At 45.1% G+C, this 12,698-nt stretch overlaps 1 protein-coding gene across 1 annotated transcript in view; it reads left to right on the top strand.

Annotated features, from left to right (window-relative positions):
* LOC309548122 (uncharacterized protein) overlaps positions 1–12,698 on the top strand; it is a 537,501-nt gene that overhangs the window by 303,826 nt on the left and 220,977 nt on the right. The window contains exons 17-20 of the mRNA XM_082248087.1: positions 1,410–1,590; positions 7,667–7,854; positions 9,116–9,246; positions 9,340–9,446. Of these exons, the coding sequence (XP_082104213.1) occupies positions 1,410–1,590; positions 7,667–7,854; positions 9,116–9,246; positions 9,340–9,446 (607 nt within the window). The remainder of the gene's footprint in view (positions 1–1,409; positions 1,591–7,666; positions 7,855–9,115; positions 9,247–9,339; positions 9,447–12,698) is intronic.

Consider the following 12,698-nt stretch of genomic DNA (forward strand, 5'->3'; position numbering starts at 1 on the left):
AACTTATTTGGTTCAGATGGTGTCAAGTGTAAGTGGAGGCAACCAGGTGAGGAGTATAAAGACAAGTGTGTCTTGCCTACAGTCAAGCATGGTGGTGGGAGTGTCATGGTCTGGGGCTGCATGAGTGCTGTTGGCACTGGGGAGTTACAGTTCATTGAGGGAACCATGAATGCCAACATGTACTGTGACATAGTAAAGCAGAGCATGAACCCTCCCTTTAGAGACTGGGCCCAGGGCAATATTCCAACATGAAAACAACCCCAAACACACCTCCAGGACAGCCACTGTCTTGCTAAAGAAGCTGGGGGTAAAGGTGATGGACTGGTCATGCATGTCTCCAGACCTAAACCCTATTGAGTATCAGTGGGGCATCCTCAAACGGAAGGTGGAGGAGCGCAAAGTCTCTAACATCCACCAGCTCCGTGATGTCGTCATGGAAGAGTGGAAGAGGACTCCAGTGGCAACCTGTGAAGCTCTGGTGAACTCCATGCCCAAGAGGGTTAAGGCAGTGCTGGAAAATAATGGTGGCCACACAAAATATTGACACTTTGGGCCCAATTTAGACATTTTCACTTAGGGGTGTACTCACTTTTGTTGCCAGCGGTTTAGACATTAATGGCTGTGTGTTGAGTTTTTTTGAGGGGACAGCAAATTTACACTGTTATACAAGCTGTACACTTACTACTTTACATTGTAGCAAAGTGTAATTTCTTCAGTGTTGTTACATGAAAAGATATAATAAAATATTTACAAAAATGTGAAGGGTATATTCACTTTTGTGAGATACTGTAAATAGTTTGGTGCATATCCACTGTTGAAGAAAAACCCCTGGAAAGGGTATCTTCTTCACTGAGCCACTCAACACAAGGATAGGACAGACCATGGTCATGATAGTCACCAGGCATGCAGACGCTGACCGGTGAAGAGGGGAACACTAGGACAGTTCAGTACTTTACCACCGGTATGTTTTCTAGCAGCAGAGAAAGGCATACTTTGAATTAGTTGGGCTTCTAATTACAGAAGGACTGTGTAGGGGTCAGATTACCCTGTTCTTTATTCGCCAACTGCCAACTCAGACATTTATCTTGAGGAAGGAAGCCAGACTGTCCACAATCACAGAACCTTGCTGTCAATTTAAGCTTCATCTTCTGCGAACAGATGCAGTGAATGAGTACTTCCTTGAAGGCCACATCATCTTCTAATGGTCTGAGCCAAACCTATAGGGCCATAAGGTGAATCCAAACACTGAAAAGCTCTATTTACAAGGGCATAATTTTGACATCTGCTGTGAAAACATGTTTTTTGCTCTATTCTTCTTGAATGAGCCTAAACTCAGTCACCATAGGGAAATTGCAAAGCGGTCTTCAAAGGCACTTAAAATACTCCCACTGCTTTCCTTCTATTTTAAGGCATCTCACCAGCCTTACAAAGGAGGGCTCAAAAACTGGATAAAGATCATCCTCATCTGCATCTTATTCTTTGGAAGAGTCTAAAGAAGGTTGGTTGGCCCGAGAAAGCTCTTGAGACCAGCTACTGGTTTTGGAAGGAAAACTGGGCCTTGCCAGAACAGATGACTTTTGCACAAGGGAAGTTTGAACAACTCATTTAGAGTGTTTTGAACACATGCTTAATGAATTGTGACAACCTTTTGGTACTTGTCATCTTCATCACTGCTTGAACAAGGCAAAATTCATCCAGTCATGTTCATCTGAGTCTCTCTATTTGGAAGAGTGTGAAAAGGATTGTTTGCCTTGGAAGCAGATGGGCACTGTCCCCTACCTTATTTGGTAGCGCTGGTAGCGCTGGTAGCAGAAGGCAGGCAAAGAACATTGAGCTTGTTCAATATCTATTTAGCAGCAGTGCAGTGCCTCATCCGGAAGTAATCTCAGTATCTCTGTAATATTAAGGCAAGTGTCCCCTCCAGCCATGATATTGCACTGCTTCCCCATTGAGAGTGATTTACACCTCATATGCCGCCCCAGAGACCAGCAGAGAGGCTCCCTGATAGATGATGCATTAAGCATGTAAATATAGGAACCACATCCCAGCAGAGCAGGATGGACAGCCATACTTTATATAAGCTAGGTAGGAGACATGTGCCAATTTCCTGGATCCTGTCCCTTCACAGGGTGAGTGGAAACGACTGCTTTAGAGTGTATTGACCACCTTTCAATGTCATTTTTATCCTTGGTTGCTTGAACAGGGCAGCATTCTTGCAGTCATGTTTATCCATATCTTCTCTTTGAAAGAGTCTGAAAAGTATTGCTTGCCTGGAAAGGCTTGGAGACTGCTCATTGCCAGAATAGGTAGCCCCCTTAGAGGGTGAAGGGAAACACTCCCTTAGAGTGTATGGCCCCAGGGCCGGCTTTAGGTGTTCAGGCGCCCTGTGCGAGCTAATCCTTGGGCGCCCCCCATGCACATTTTCTTGCACCTTTTTTGCACTTTATTTGACTTTTCTTTTTTATGATCACAAATAACTTATACCCCCTTACATTAGAGACCACCCTTACATCAGAGACCCCCCCCACAGAGCCCCCCTTACATCAGAGACCCTCACAGAGCCCCCCCTTACATCAGATACCCTCATAGAGCCCCCCTTTACATCAGAGACCCTCACAGATCCCCCCTTACATCAGAGACCCTCACAGAGCCCCTCCATACATCAGAGACCCGCTAACATTAGAGACCCCCACAGAGCCCCCCTTACATAAGAGACCCCCCAGAGCCCCCTTACATCAGAAACCCCCACACAGAGCTCCCCTTACATCAGAGACCCCCCACACAAAGCCCCCCTTACATCAGAGACCCCCCACAGAGCCCCCCTTACATCAGAGACCCCCCACAGAGCCCCTCTTACATCAGAGACCCCCCACACAGAGCCCCCTTACATCAGAGACCCCCCACACAGAGCCCCCCTTACATCAGAGACCCCCCCACACAGAGCCCCCCTTACATCAGAGACTCCCCCACACAGAGCCCCCCTTACATCAGAGACGCCACACACAAAGCGCCCCTTACATCAGAGACTCCCCCCCACACAGAGCCCCCCCTTACATTTGTTGCAGGAGAGAGAGCTTCCTTACCTCAGTATGGAGGTTCATGCTATCTGCAGCTTTTATTTTTTTCTTTAACCACTTTACCACCGGAGGATTTTGCTGTCTTACGTCCAGGCCACTTTTTGCGATTCGGCGCTGTGCGACTTTAACTGACAATTACGCGGTCATGCAACGCCGTACCCAAGCGAAATTTACGTCCTTTTTTTCCCACAAACTGAACTTTCTTTTGGTGGTATTTGATCACCTGTGCAATTTTTACTTTTTGCGCTATAAACAAAAAAAGAGCGTTTATTTTGAAAAAATAACAATTTTTTTACATTTTTTATATGAAATTCCCCCCAAAAAAATGTAAAAATCAAAATTTTTTTACATTTTTGGCCAATTTGTTTTCTGCTACCTATGTTTGGTAAAAAAAATCACAATAAGCGTATTTTGATTGGTTGGTGACCGCGGCCTGTGTTAACCCTGTCCTGGCCATGGTCACCGCTTACCTCCTGCTGTGCGGCCTGATCATCTGCGAGCTGTGATGGCCGCACGGCACCCCTGTTGCCCATGGCGCCCTGTGCGGCTGCACAGCTCGCACACCCCAAAAGCCGGCCCTGTATGGCCCACATACAGGGCTTGCCTGCCTAGGTATGAGTGGCACAGGCCCAATTTAGGCGGTGCACGATGCCAGCCAATCCAGAGGGACTCACTGGCAATAGCTTATAGTTTGCTTCCTATATACCTGAAAGAAAAAACATTTACCTAAATAGTGCCCCTTACTTTCTTTGCAATGACTGGCTACCAGGATGAGGTAAAACTCATAGCTTTGCATCAAATTGGCAGTAAGAAATACTGTAAAAGGAGGTAACAGTACACAGTTTTACTGCTTGCTGCACAAGGACTTGTCTCCATAAAAATCAATCCCTGAAACAGAAATACTGAGCAAGTCTAAAGAAGGGGCTTTGAGAATAATAAGATAACATGTACAATGCTACCAAAGTCATCTGGTAACTTAAGATAACTAAGATGTTTAAAAGTTACCCATCTACTTCAAATTACAGTCCTTTAGACTAAAAAAAGCAGTACAAAAACATATTTAATGCAATAGGAGTTAGTTTGCTTGGAAATAACCCTCTAAAGGGGTAAACTACTGCTAAGGAAGGCTAAATACTGCAGCTTCCTAGACCAGCTCAGACATTTACCAGGTGATAATTCCTCAAACCCTGTATGCCAGAAGAAGGACAATGAAAACATTTTGTTCAGGACAGAAGCAAAAAGGAAGAACTCTGTTACAGATTATGATATATTCTGCAATCTACACAGATCACCCAGGTGCCTTTATTTAACCCTAAGCTGCTGTGGAGTTAAAAAGCATCCAGGCTGCAATACGGTGGTTGTTCAATCTAGAGAAACATCACTGAATGGCGTAAGATGCAGCATTCATCACAGAGACAAATAAAAAGGCAATAAAGTCAAGCAGAATTATATACCAGATAGCTGCACAGCCATGGTGTTGGGAACAGCTGTGCTTTTAGCGGGGCATCAATCTCAATGCCAGCCATAACACTCACGCAAGAAGTCTATTAAAGGGTCCGTACAGTGGGGTATGCACCTGGGGAACAACAGGTTGAGGGCCACAAGTTTATTGCAGCCAGGTAAGGGGTGCTGCTTGATCCTACGAGCTAAGGAGAAAAAGAAAGTAACGCTGGCCTTAGGGAGGGAGTCAACTTTATTAGGTCCTGCAGGAAGGGATATGGGTGGAGCATACCCAGTGGTAGGCTGCCATGGAGCTTTCAGGAAAGAACGTGTATTTGTGTGGAGCAGACTTTGTAAAAGTATTTTCACAAAGAAGTAATCAATTCTGGACTATGAGTGATGAGCCATGGAGTGTACTCTATAAGCTTTGAGAGTAGAGCGCCAGGTGTTGATTAGTCTTTTTTAAAGTGGCAAAGGTAAGGATCGGAAAGGTAAAACTTGTTAAATGATATAAGAGTGGATCTAGAGATATACTAAGATTGCCTCCTACAATGATCTGGCTTTCAGTAAAGCCAGAAAGTGCATCTATACAGCTTTACATAATTTTGATGGTGTTTGGGGCATATTCATTCACTTGGGTAACTATCTTACCATTTATCGATCCTTGAAAAATAAAATCCTGCCTCATTTGTTGGCAAGCTAACCAAGGAATATCCAGTTAGCAGTTTGAGAGCTACCAATGTTCACCATTCTAGATTTAGAATCAGGGGAGGTGCTGTGGTATAACAAGGGATTAGGGAAGTAACAGAAGCTGGATATTTTCATAATTTCAAATTACTTTTGTGAGAAAACCATGTAAATGTTCCTACTCTATAATTCCCCCAAAACCCTGAATCTCCTCTTCTAACTTTTTAAGCTCTTTGTATGTGAATCCACGTGAGTAAGGTTATTTTGGTGTGGCAGCCTTGGGAGTTTGGTAGGAACCATGCAGGGATAGGGGGAGAGGAATCGTGTTAGGGCAGAAGAGGGTGGGCTTTTGAGGGAGGGAAGGATGTGTAAGAAAGTAGTTTGGGAGAGAGGAACTGGGGCCCGCTGATTGTCTGATGGCCTGTTTGGCTTGGGCCTGCTGAGAAGAGTTATGAGGTGGAGATTCCAGCTTTCAGCTCAGCAGGTCAGGAAAGGGGGGTGGGGAATGAGCGCCCCTCCTCCTTAACCATACCAGGCCACATGGCCTCAAGATGGGGGGGTGTTTTTGCAGCAAGGGTCTCCCCCTCCCAAAACACCTTGTCCACATGTTGATGGGGACAGGGGTCTCTTCCCGGGGGTCTGCAGGGGGAATGCTTATCAGAATCTGGATGCCCCCTTTAACCACTTTAGTCTTTAAGAGTTCAACTACGGCGTCTACGGCAGCGTTCATCATGATTGATGCTGGATTCACTTCGAGGGACGTTGTTTGTTAACCACTTTAAGACCGCTCACTGTACTGCTACTGTGGCACAGCGGCTCCACTGGGTCCAGCGACGTAGACCTACATCGCTGGACTCCTAGTGGTCTCAGCGGAGAGTGTGAGAAACAGGAGAAAGTGTGAGAAGATCCGCCCACTTGTGTAAACCAAGCAGGCGGATATTCTGTGACAGACAGGGAGAGATCACAGGATTCCGCATAGCTGAACCTGCGATCTCTGTCTGTGTCACAGAAACCCCTCCCCCCACACACGTCGGTGAGCATGAGGCATACATTTTACCCCTTGATCACCAACAGTGTTAACCCCTTCCCTGCCAGCGTCATTATTACAGTAACAGTGCATATTTATAGCACTGATTATTGTAGTAATGTCACTGGTACCCCCAAAAGTGTCAAAAATGTCAGTTAGTGGTCTGAGCTGTTCCGCCGCAATGTCAAAGTCCCGCAAAAAAACGCATATCCCTGCCATTACCAGTAAAAAAAAAAAAAACAATAAAAATGACGTTAATCTTTGCCGTAGTTAGTAAACGCGATAACTTTTGCGCAAACCAATCAATATATGCTTATTGCGATTTTTTTTTACCAAAAACATGTAGCAGAAAACAAATTGGCCTAAAGTTTTTAAAAAAATTAGATTTTTTAGGTTTTTTTTGGGGGGGAATGTTACAGTATATCTCAGAATGTGAAAAAATATTGTTTTTTTTTCAAAATTGTCTCTTTTTTCAAAATGAAAAATCACACAGGTGATCAAATACCACCAAAAGAAATCTCTATTTGTGGGAAAATCAAGGACATAATTTGGGTACAGCGTCGCATGACTGCGCAATTGTCCGTTAAATTAAGACAGTGCCGAATTGCAAAATATGGCATGGTCAGGAAGGGGGATAAAATCTTCTGGTCTTAAAGTGGATAAAAATACGCTCGTTGAGAATTTTTTTGTCAAAGACATGTAGCCAAATACATTTTGGCCTAAATATATGACAAAAATTTAATATATTGGATATTTTTTAAGAGTCAAAGTAGGAAATGTAAATTTTTCCTCAAATTATTGCTCTTTTTTAATTAATATCGCAAAAAATAAAAAGCGCAGAGGTGATCAATTACCACCAAAAGAAAGCTCTGTTTGTGGGGAAAAAACGGATATAATTTTTGTTTGGGTACAGCATTGCATGACTGTGCAATTGTCAGTTAAAGTCGCGCAGTGCCAAGTTGAAAAAAGTGGCCTGGTCATTGAGGAGCAAAATCTTAAAGTGGGGGAAAAAGAAGGTAAATATGACTGAGGACACTGATGCACAAGGTGTAAAGAGGCCCTATCACCAAAGAGAGACCCAACAGGACCGGGGACCTATAGTGTGCTGGCGTTGCCAAGAACCAGGACACCTGGTCGTCAGTTGTCTGCTAACCCAGGAACTTATGAATTTCAGTTTGACCAAGAAAAGCTCCTTTGTTGCTACACCAGGGGGTGCTTCACAACAGCCAGGTGGCTCTGAGAAACAGAATTTATGATATTAAAGTGGATGGTTGCTAGATGACTGCCTTGCTGGACTCCGGCAGTCTAGTCACTCTAGTGCACGTGTGAACCCCCACAAGTTGCAGTGTAAGCTAACGGGGGTTGTTTGTATTCATGGAGATACCAAGTGCTACCCCACAGCAGTTGTGTCTATTGAATCTCCCTGTGGCACCAGGGACCATGAAGTAGGAGTGGTCCCAAATCTAATGTATAACACTGTCCTTGGGCGAGACTTCCCTTTCTTATGGGAAAATGCCAAGGAAGCAAAGCCCCCAGCTGCATCTGACTCCTGCTGCCCAGAACTGCTGGAGGAGCAGAATGAGGAAAAAGAGTCTCCAAATTTTCCCCTGGAGGTCTTCGCAGGTAACATAGAACCCTCCCCCCTCCACCCCCCCCCCCTGCCGGAGATAGACCTGCCCGACATGCCCACTGCCCAGGAAAAGTTTGGCACGGTCCAGCTGAGGGACCCCACTTTAGCCAGGGAATAGGTAGCAGTAGTAAATGGGGAACCCCAAGAGCCAGGGGTGGAGGCTAAATTCCCATGTTTCTCCATGAAAATGGCCTGTTATACAGAGTGGATGAGATACGGGGAGAGAGACTGGAACAGTTGCCAGCACCTCAACCTCATAGACACATGGTACTAGATTTGGCACATTCTCTGGTTCTAGGGGGACATCTGGGTGTGGGTAAATCTTAAGAGAGAGTAATGCAATGCTTGTATTAGCCAGGCTTACACAAAGATGTCAGATTGTATTGTTAGTCATGCCCAGTTTGTCAGCTCATTGCCCAAGTCTCACATTTCCGGAGTCCACTGGTACCCTTACCCATCATTGAGGTGCCCTTTGACTGGATTGCCAAAAATATCGTAGGTCCCTTGGTTATGTCCGCTAGGGGGCACCAGTATATCCTGGTTGTCTTGGACTATGCTGCCCGGTACCCAGACGCAATCCTGTTGAGGAACCCCTCAGCTAAGAGTAGTAGCAGCAGATGGTAGGGATTGTCTATTGCCCTACCTAATGTTTGCTGTACTGGAGATACCGCAAGCCTACATCGGCTTTTCCCCTTTTGAGTTGCTGTATGGCCAACATCCGAGGGGCCTATTAGATATAGCAAAAGAGACCTGGGAACAAGAGGCAACCCCACTCAAAAGCATAGTGGAGCATATTGCTCAAATGCAAGACCAGATTACCGGATAGGAAAAGTCATGCCCATTGTTAAATCCCACTTGCAATGGACTTAGTAGGCTCAGGCTAGAGTCTATAACCGTTCAGCCAAGATCTGAACCTTTAACCCCAGTGACAGAGTTCTTGTGCTGGTACCTTAGGTGGAGAGTAATTTTCTGGCAAAATGGCACGGGCCATACAAGGTTGTAGAATGGGTGGGGGAAGTTAACTATAGAGTACACTAGCCTGGTAAAAGGAAGCTCTACCAAATCTACCATGTCAAATTATTGAAACCCTGGAAAGACAGAGAATCCCTTATGGTCCAAGCACCCTTGGCCATGACTACCGCAGGTCCTTCTATGATACCTGGGGTAGAGATTGCTGAGGCACTCTCAGTAAGCCAAAACAGGAGACCAAGGAATTTATGCTAAGAAATAGGGAGTTCTTTTCTGATCTTCCAGGGGTAGCTTCAATGATAAAGCATGATACTGTGACTGAGCCCAGGGTGAAAGTTAACGTAAAACCCTACTGTATCCCAGAAGCTCGGCGCCAAGTAGTCTCGGAGGAAATAAGGAGGATGTTAGATCTTGAGGTGATAGAAGAATCCCATAGTGAGTGGTGAAGTCCAATCATCCTGATTCCCAAGCCATGTGGCAGCATCTGATTTTGTAACTATTTCCAAAAGCTAAATGAGGTGTCAAAATTTGCCGCTTATCAAATGCCCAGGGTAGATGAGCTAATTGAGCGTCTGGGATATGCTCGATATATCACCACCCTGGATCTTACGAAGGGGTATTGGCAAATACCACTTACAGGTCATGCTAAAGAGAAGACAGCTTTTTCTACTCCTGAGGGGCACTGGCAGTATAAGAGTATGCCATTTGACCTACATCGGGCGCTGGCCACTTTTCAATGGAAGATGGATTGTGTCCTTAAACCCCACTGAGCCTATGCATCTGCCTATTTAGACAACATGGTAATTTTTAGTGCAGACTGGGAGAGCCACTTACCTAAAGTTCAGGCTGTTATTAATGCCCTCCATGGTGAGGGTTTGATTTCTAATCCAAAGAAGTGTGCTGTGGGATTAGAGAAGGCCTGATATTTGGGGTACATTATTGGCCAGGGATAGTAAAACCCCAGATCACAAAAATACATGCCATCCAAAGTTGACCAAGACCCCTCAATAAAAAACAGATGAGGTCCTTTTTTGGGGTTAATAGGCTATTATAGAAGGTTTGTCCTCAATTGTGCTTCATTGGCCGCTCCCCTTGCAGATCTTACCATGGGTGGGAAATCCTCACCGGTAACTTGGACCCCAGAAGCTGAGAATGCTTTCCAGGACCTAAAGACAGCCCCTGTGTAATAACCCTGTCTTAATTACCCCGGATTTTACATGGGAATTTATAGTGCAGACAGATGCGTCAGAATTGGGATTAGGTGCAGTGTTGTCCCAAGTGGTGAATGAGGAGGAACACCACATAGCATTCCTAAGTAGAAAATTCACCCCCCGCTGAAAAAAGATACGCTATTGAAGAATGAGAATGTCTTGCTATCAAATGGGTTCTGGAGAGTTTAAAATGCTATCTGTTAGGGCGATGGTTTAGGCTCTTAACTGACCATGCCCCTCTCAAATGGATGGCCCAAAATAAGGAGAAAAATGAGTTACCAGATGGTTCTTGCCTCTACAGAATTTCAAACTTATAGTAGAACATAGACCAGGTAGCCAACAGGAAAAGTGATTAATGGGATATATGTTCCTATGTGGATTCTTAGATTTGCAATCTAAGGTAATACCAGCAAAGATGTTATGGTAAAGAGAGATAGTTCTTTACTATTAGTAAAGTCCATTCCAAGGCTGGTTTTACTATGAGTCTGATAGAGCTCTGGGTGGGACAGATTCCCAATTCTTTGGACCACAGTTTAATGGTCTTTGTCTAGGTCTTGATTAAGGCAGCTGGTTCTAGACCTCAGTGAGAGTGTGGATGTCTCCATGTGAGGAAGCACCTGGGAGCATGGCTGCATATCCCTGAACCTTGGATACAAATATTTGCTCTGTAAAGGACACTTACCTTAGGACAGTAAGGATGCAGTAAGGCTCAGCAGAGCAGTAGTTTACTTTTTGTTTGTTTTATGGCAAGAAGACTGTTTCCTTTGTTAGAAATGTTTCAATGGATTAAACATTACGTTTCTCTAAAAAACTGTGAGCGTGTCCCTGCATAGAGTCTGATCCCTTACAATACATATATATATATATATATATATATATATATATATATATATATATATATATATATATATATATATATATATTCTGAGCCCTCCAACTGAGATAGACGTGAAACCACATCAAGACGCCACAAGACTCACAATATAACATAGACCTGAGGTGTGCCCTGCTCAGTTGGTCGGTACACCGAAAAGGGGGCATACCCAAGATAAGTAATGGTTGATTGTAGAAGAGGAATGTGAAGTAAGTGCCCTGAAAAAGGGATGGGAGGGAGGGTATCGTGCACTAGGACCAACAAGCAACACAGTTGAGTGGGCTGCTTAAATACCCCCCTCACCACTATACTGGCCTTCTAATTTATGGTCGGAGCCCTCCAACTGAGATAGATGTGAAACCACATAAAGATGCCACAAGACTCACAACATAACATAGACCTGAGGTGTGCCCTGGTCAGCTGGTCAGTACACCAAAAAGGGGGCAAAAATACCAGGATAGGGAAAGCTGTTTTATTGGTATACATGACATTTATTGGGCAAGTTTGGTGAAGACATCTCAAGCTGGGGATTCGGGTAAAGCAGGCAGATCTCCATCTGCCTAATCTTCTGATGACATGATCTGGCACCCTGTGTCGGGAGTCGTTTGAAGCTGCGCCGATCTGGAAGGAGTGCCATGAAAACTGGTTAGGGTTGAGGCCTAGATTAGCCAGGAATATGCAAACATGTCTAATGAACTGGCTAGCTGTTAATGGGCTGGAAGAAAAAGTCAACAATGGGCTGGAGCTAGACTGGCTCGGCAGGTGTGATAACAACTGGTCTAGAACCTCTACTGGACACCATTCATTGTGGGTCTTGAAGAATTTTATGTTGACCCCGGTGCCGAACTGGGCCGCAGGAAGCCATAGAAGGCCAGGTAGATAGCTGCTTGGATGACCAGGCAGGAGGGCAACCCAAAAAAGGACTGTGACATTATGGCTGACATGTACTGGAATGTGGAACTTGATATGGGCCACGCAGCAAACCTTTGACTGCATGGGTTGGGAACAACGAGGGTTTCCCAAACGCTTGCAGAGGAAATGCTGGATGCCAGCTAGGTACAGTCTGTTGTGGGACAGGCTTAGATGAGTGTGGCAGTAAGACATGCTTATTGTGACCTGTGCCTGTCCCGTGGCATGTAGCTAGGAATTTGCTGTAGGCATTCCAGGCGGTGCGGTAGGCTTTCATCGTGTTGGGCGACAGTGAACAGTTTAGCGTTGTAAGGTGTATAGGTGGTCTTTTAGCCCATCGTTTGCTGCGACCAAGGTGGGATAGGAAGTGAGGTCGGCTCTGGGTCTCTGTAAGAAATACAAAGGAAAATTGAGACGGGACAGTGCGTCTTCTGTAAGATTGCACTTGCCAGGTATGTAGGTACAGTGCACATTGAAATTGTAGTGAAGGGATATCTGAACCAGCCTGCGTAGGAAGGACATGATGGCCAGGGACTTGGATCTGCCTTTGTTGACAATCTCAGTCGTGGCTAAGTTGTCAGTGGAGAAGACCACGGTCTGCTCCGCCCAGGTGTGTCCCCAGACCTGAGCTGCCATGACTATAGGGTAAAGCTTGAACAATGAGAATGTCTGGCTGAACCCAGGGGCCAGGAGATTTTCTTGCGGTCATGGACCTGCAAACCACTGGGTGCCAAAAATGGAAGTGAAACCTGTGTAGGCTGCTGCATCTGTTACTATATGAGGTGAGGAGGCTGAAGCTGCTGGGATGAACATGGATACGCCGTTCCATACAAAAATTTAAAAAGTGGTTTGTTGCTACCAGTGATACACCTCC

The sequence above is a fragment of the Pelophylax lessonae genome (genome assembly GCF_965119305.1).
Source record: "Pelophylax lessonae genome assembly, chromosome: 2".
NCBI classification, from domain to species: Eukaryota; Metazoa; Chordata; class Amphibia; order Anura; family Ranidae; genus Pelophylax; species Pelophylax lessonae.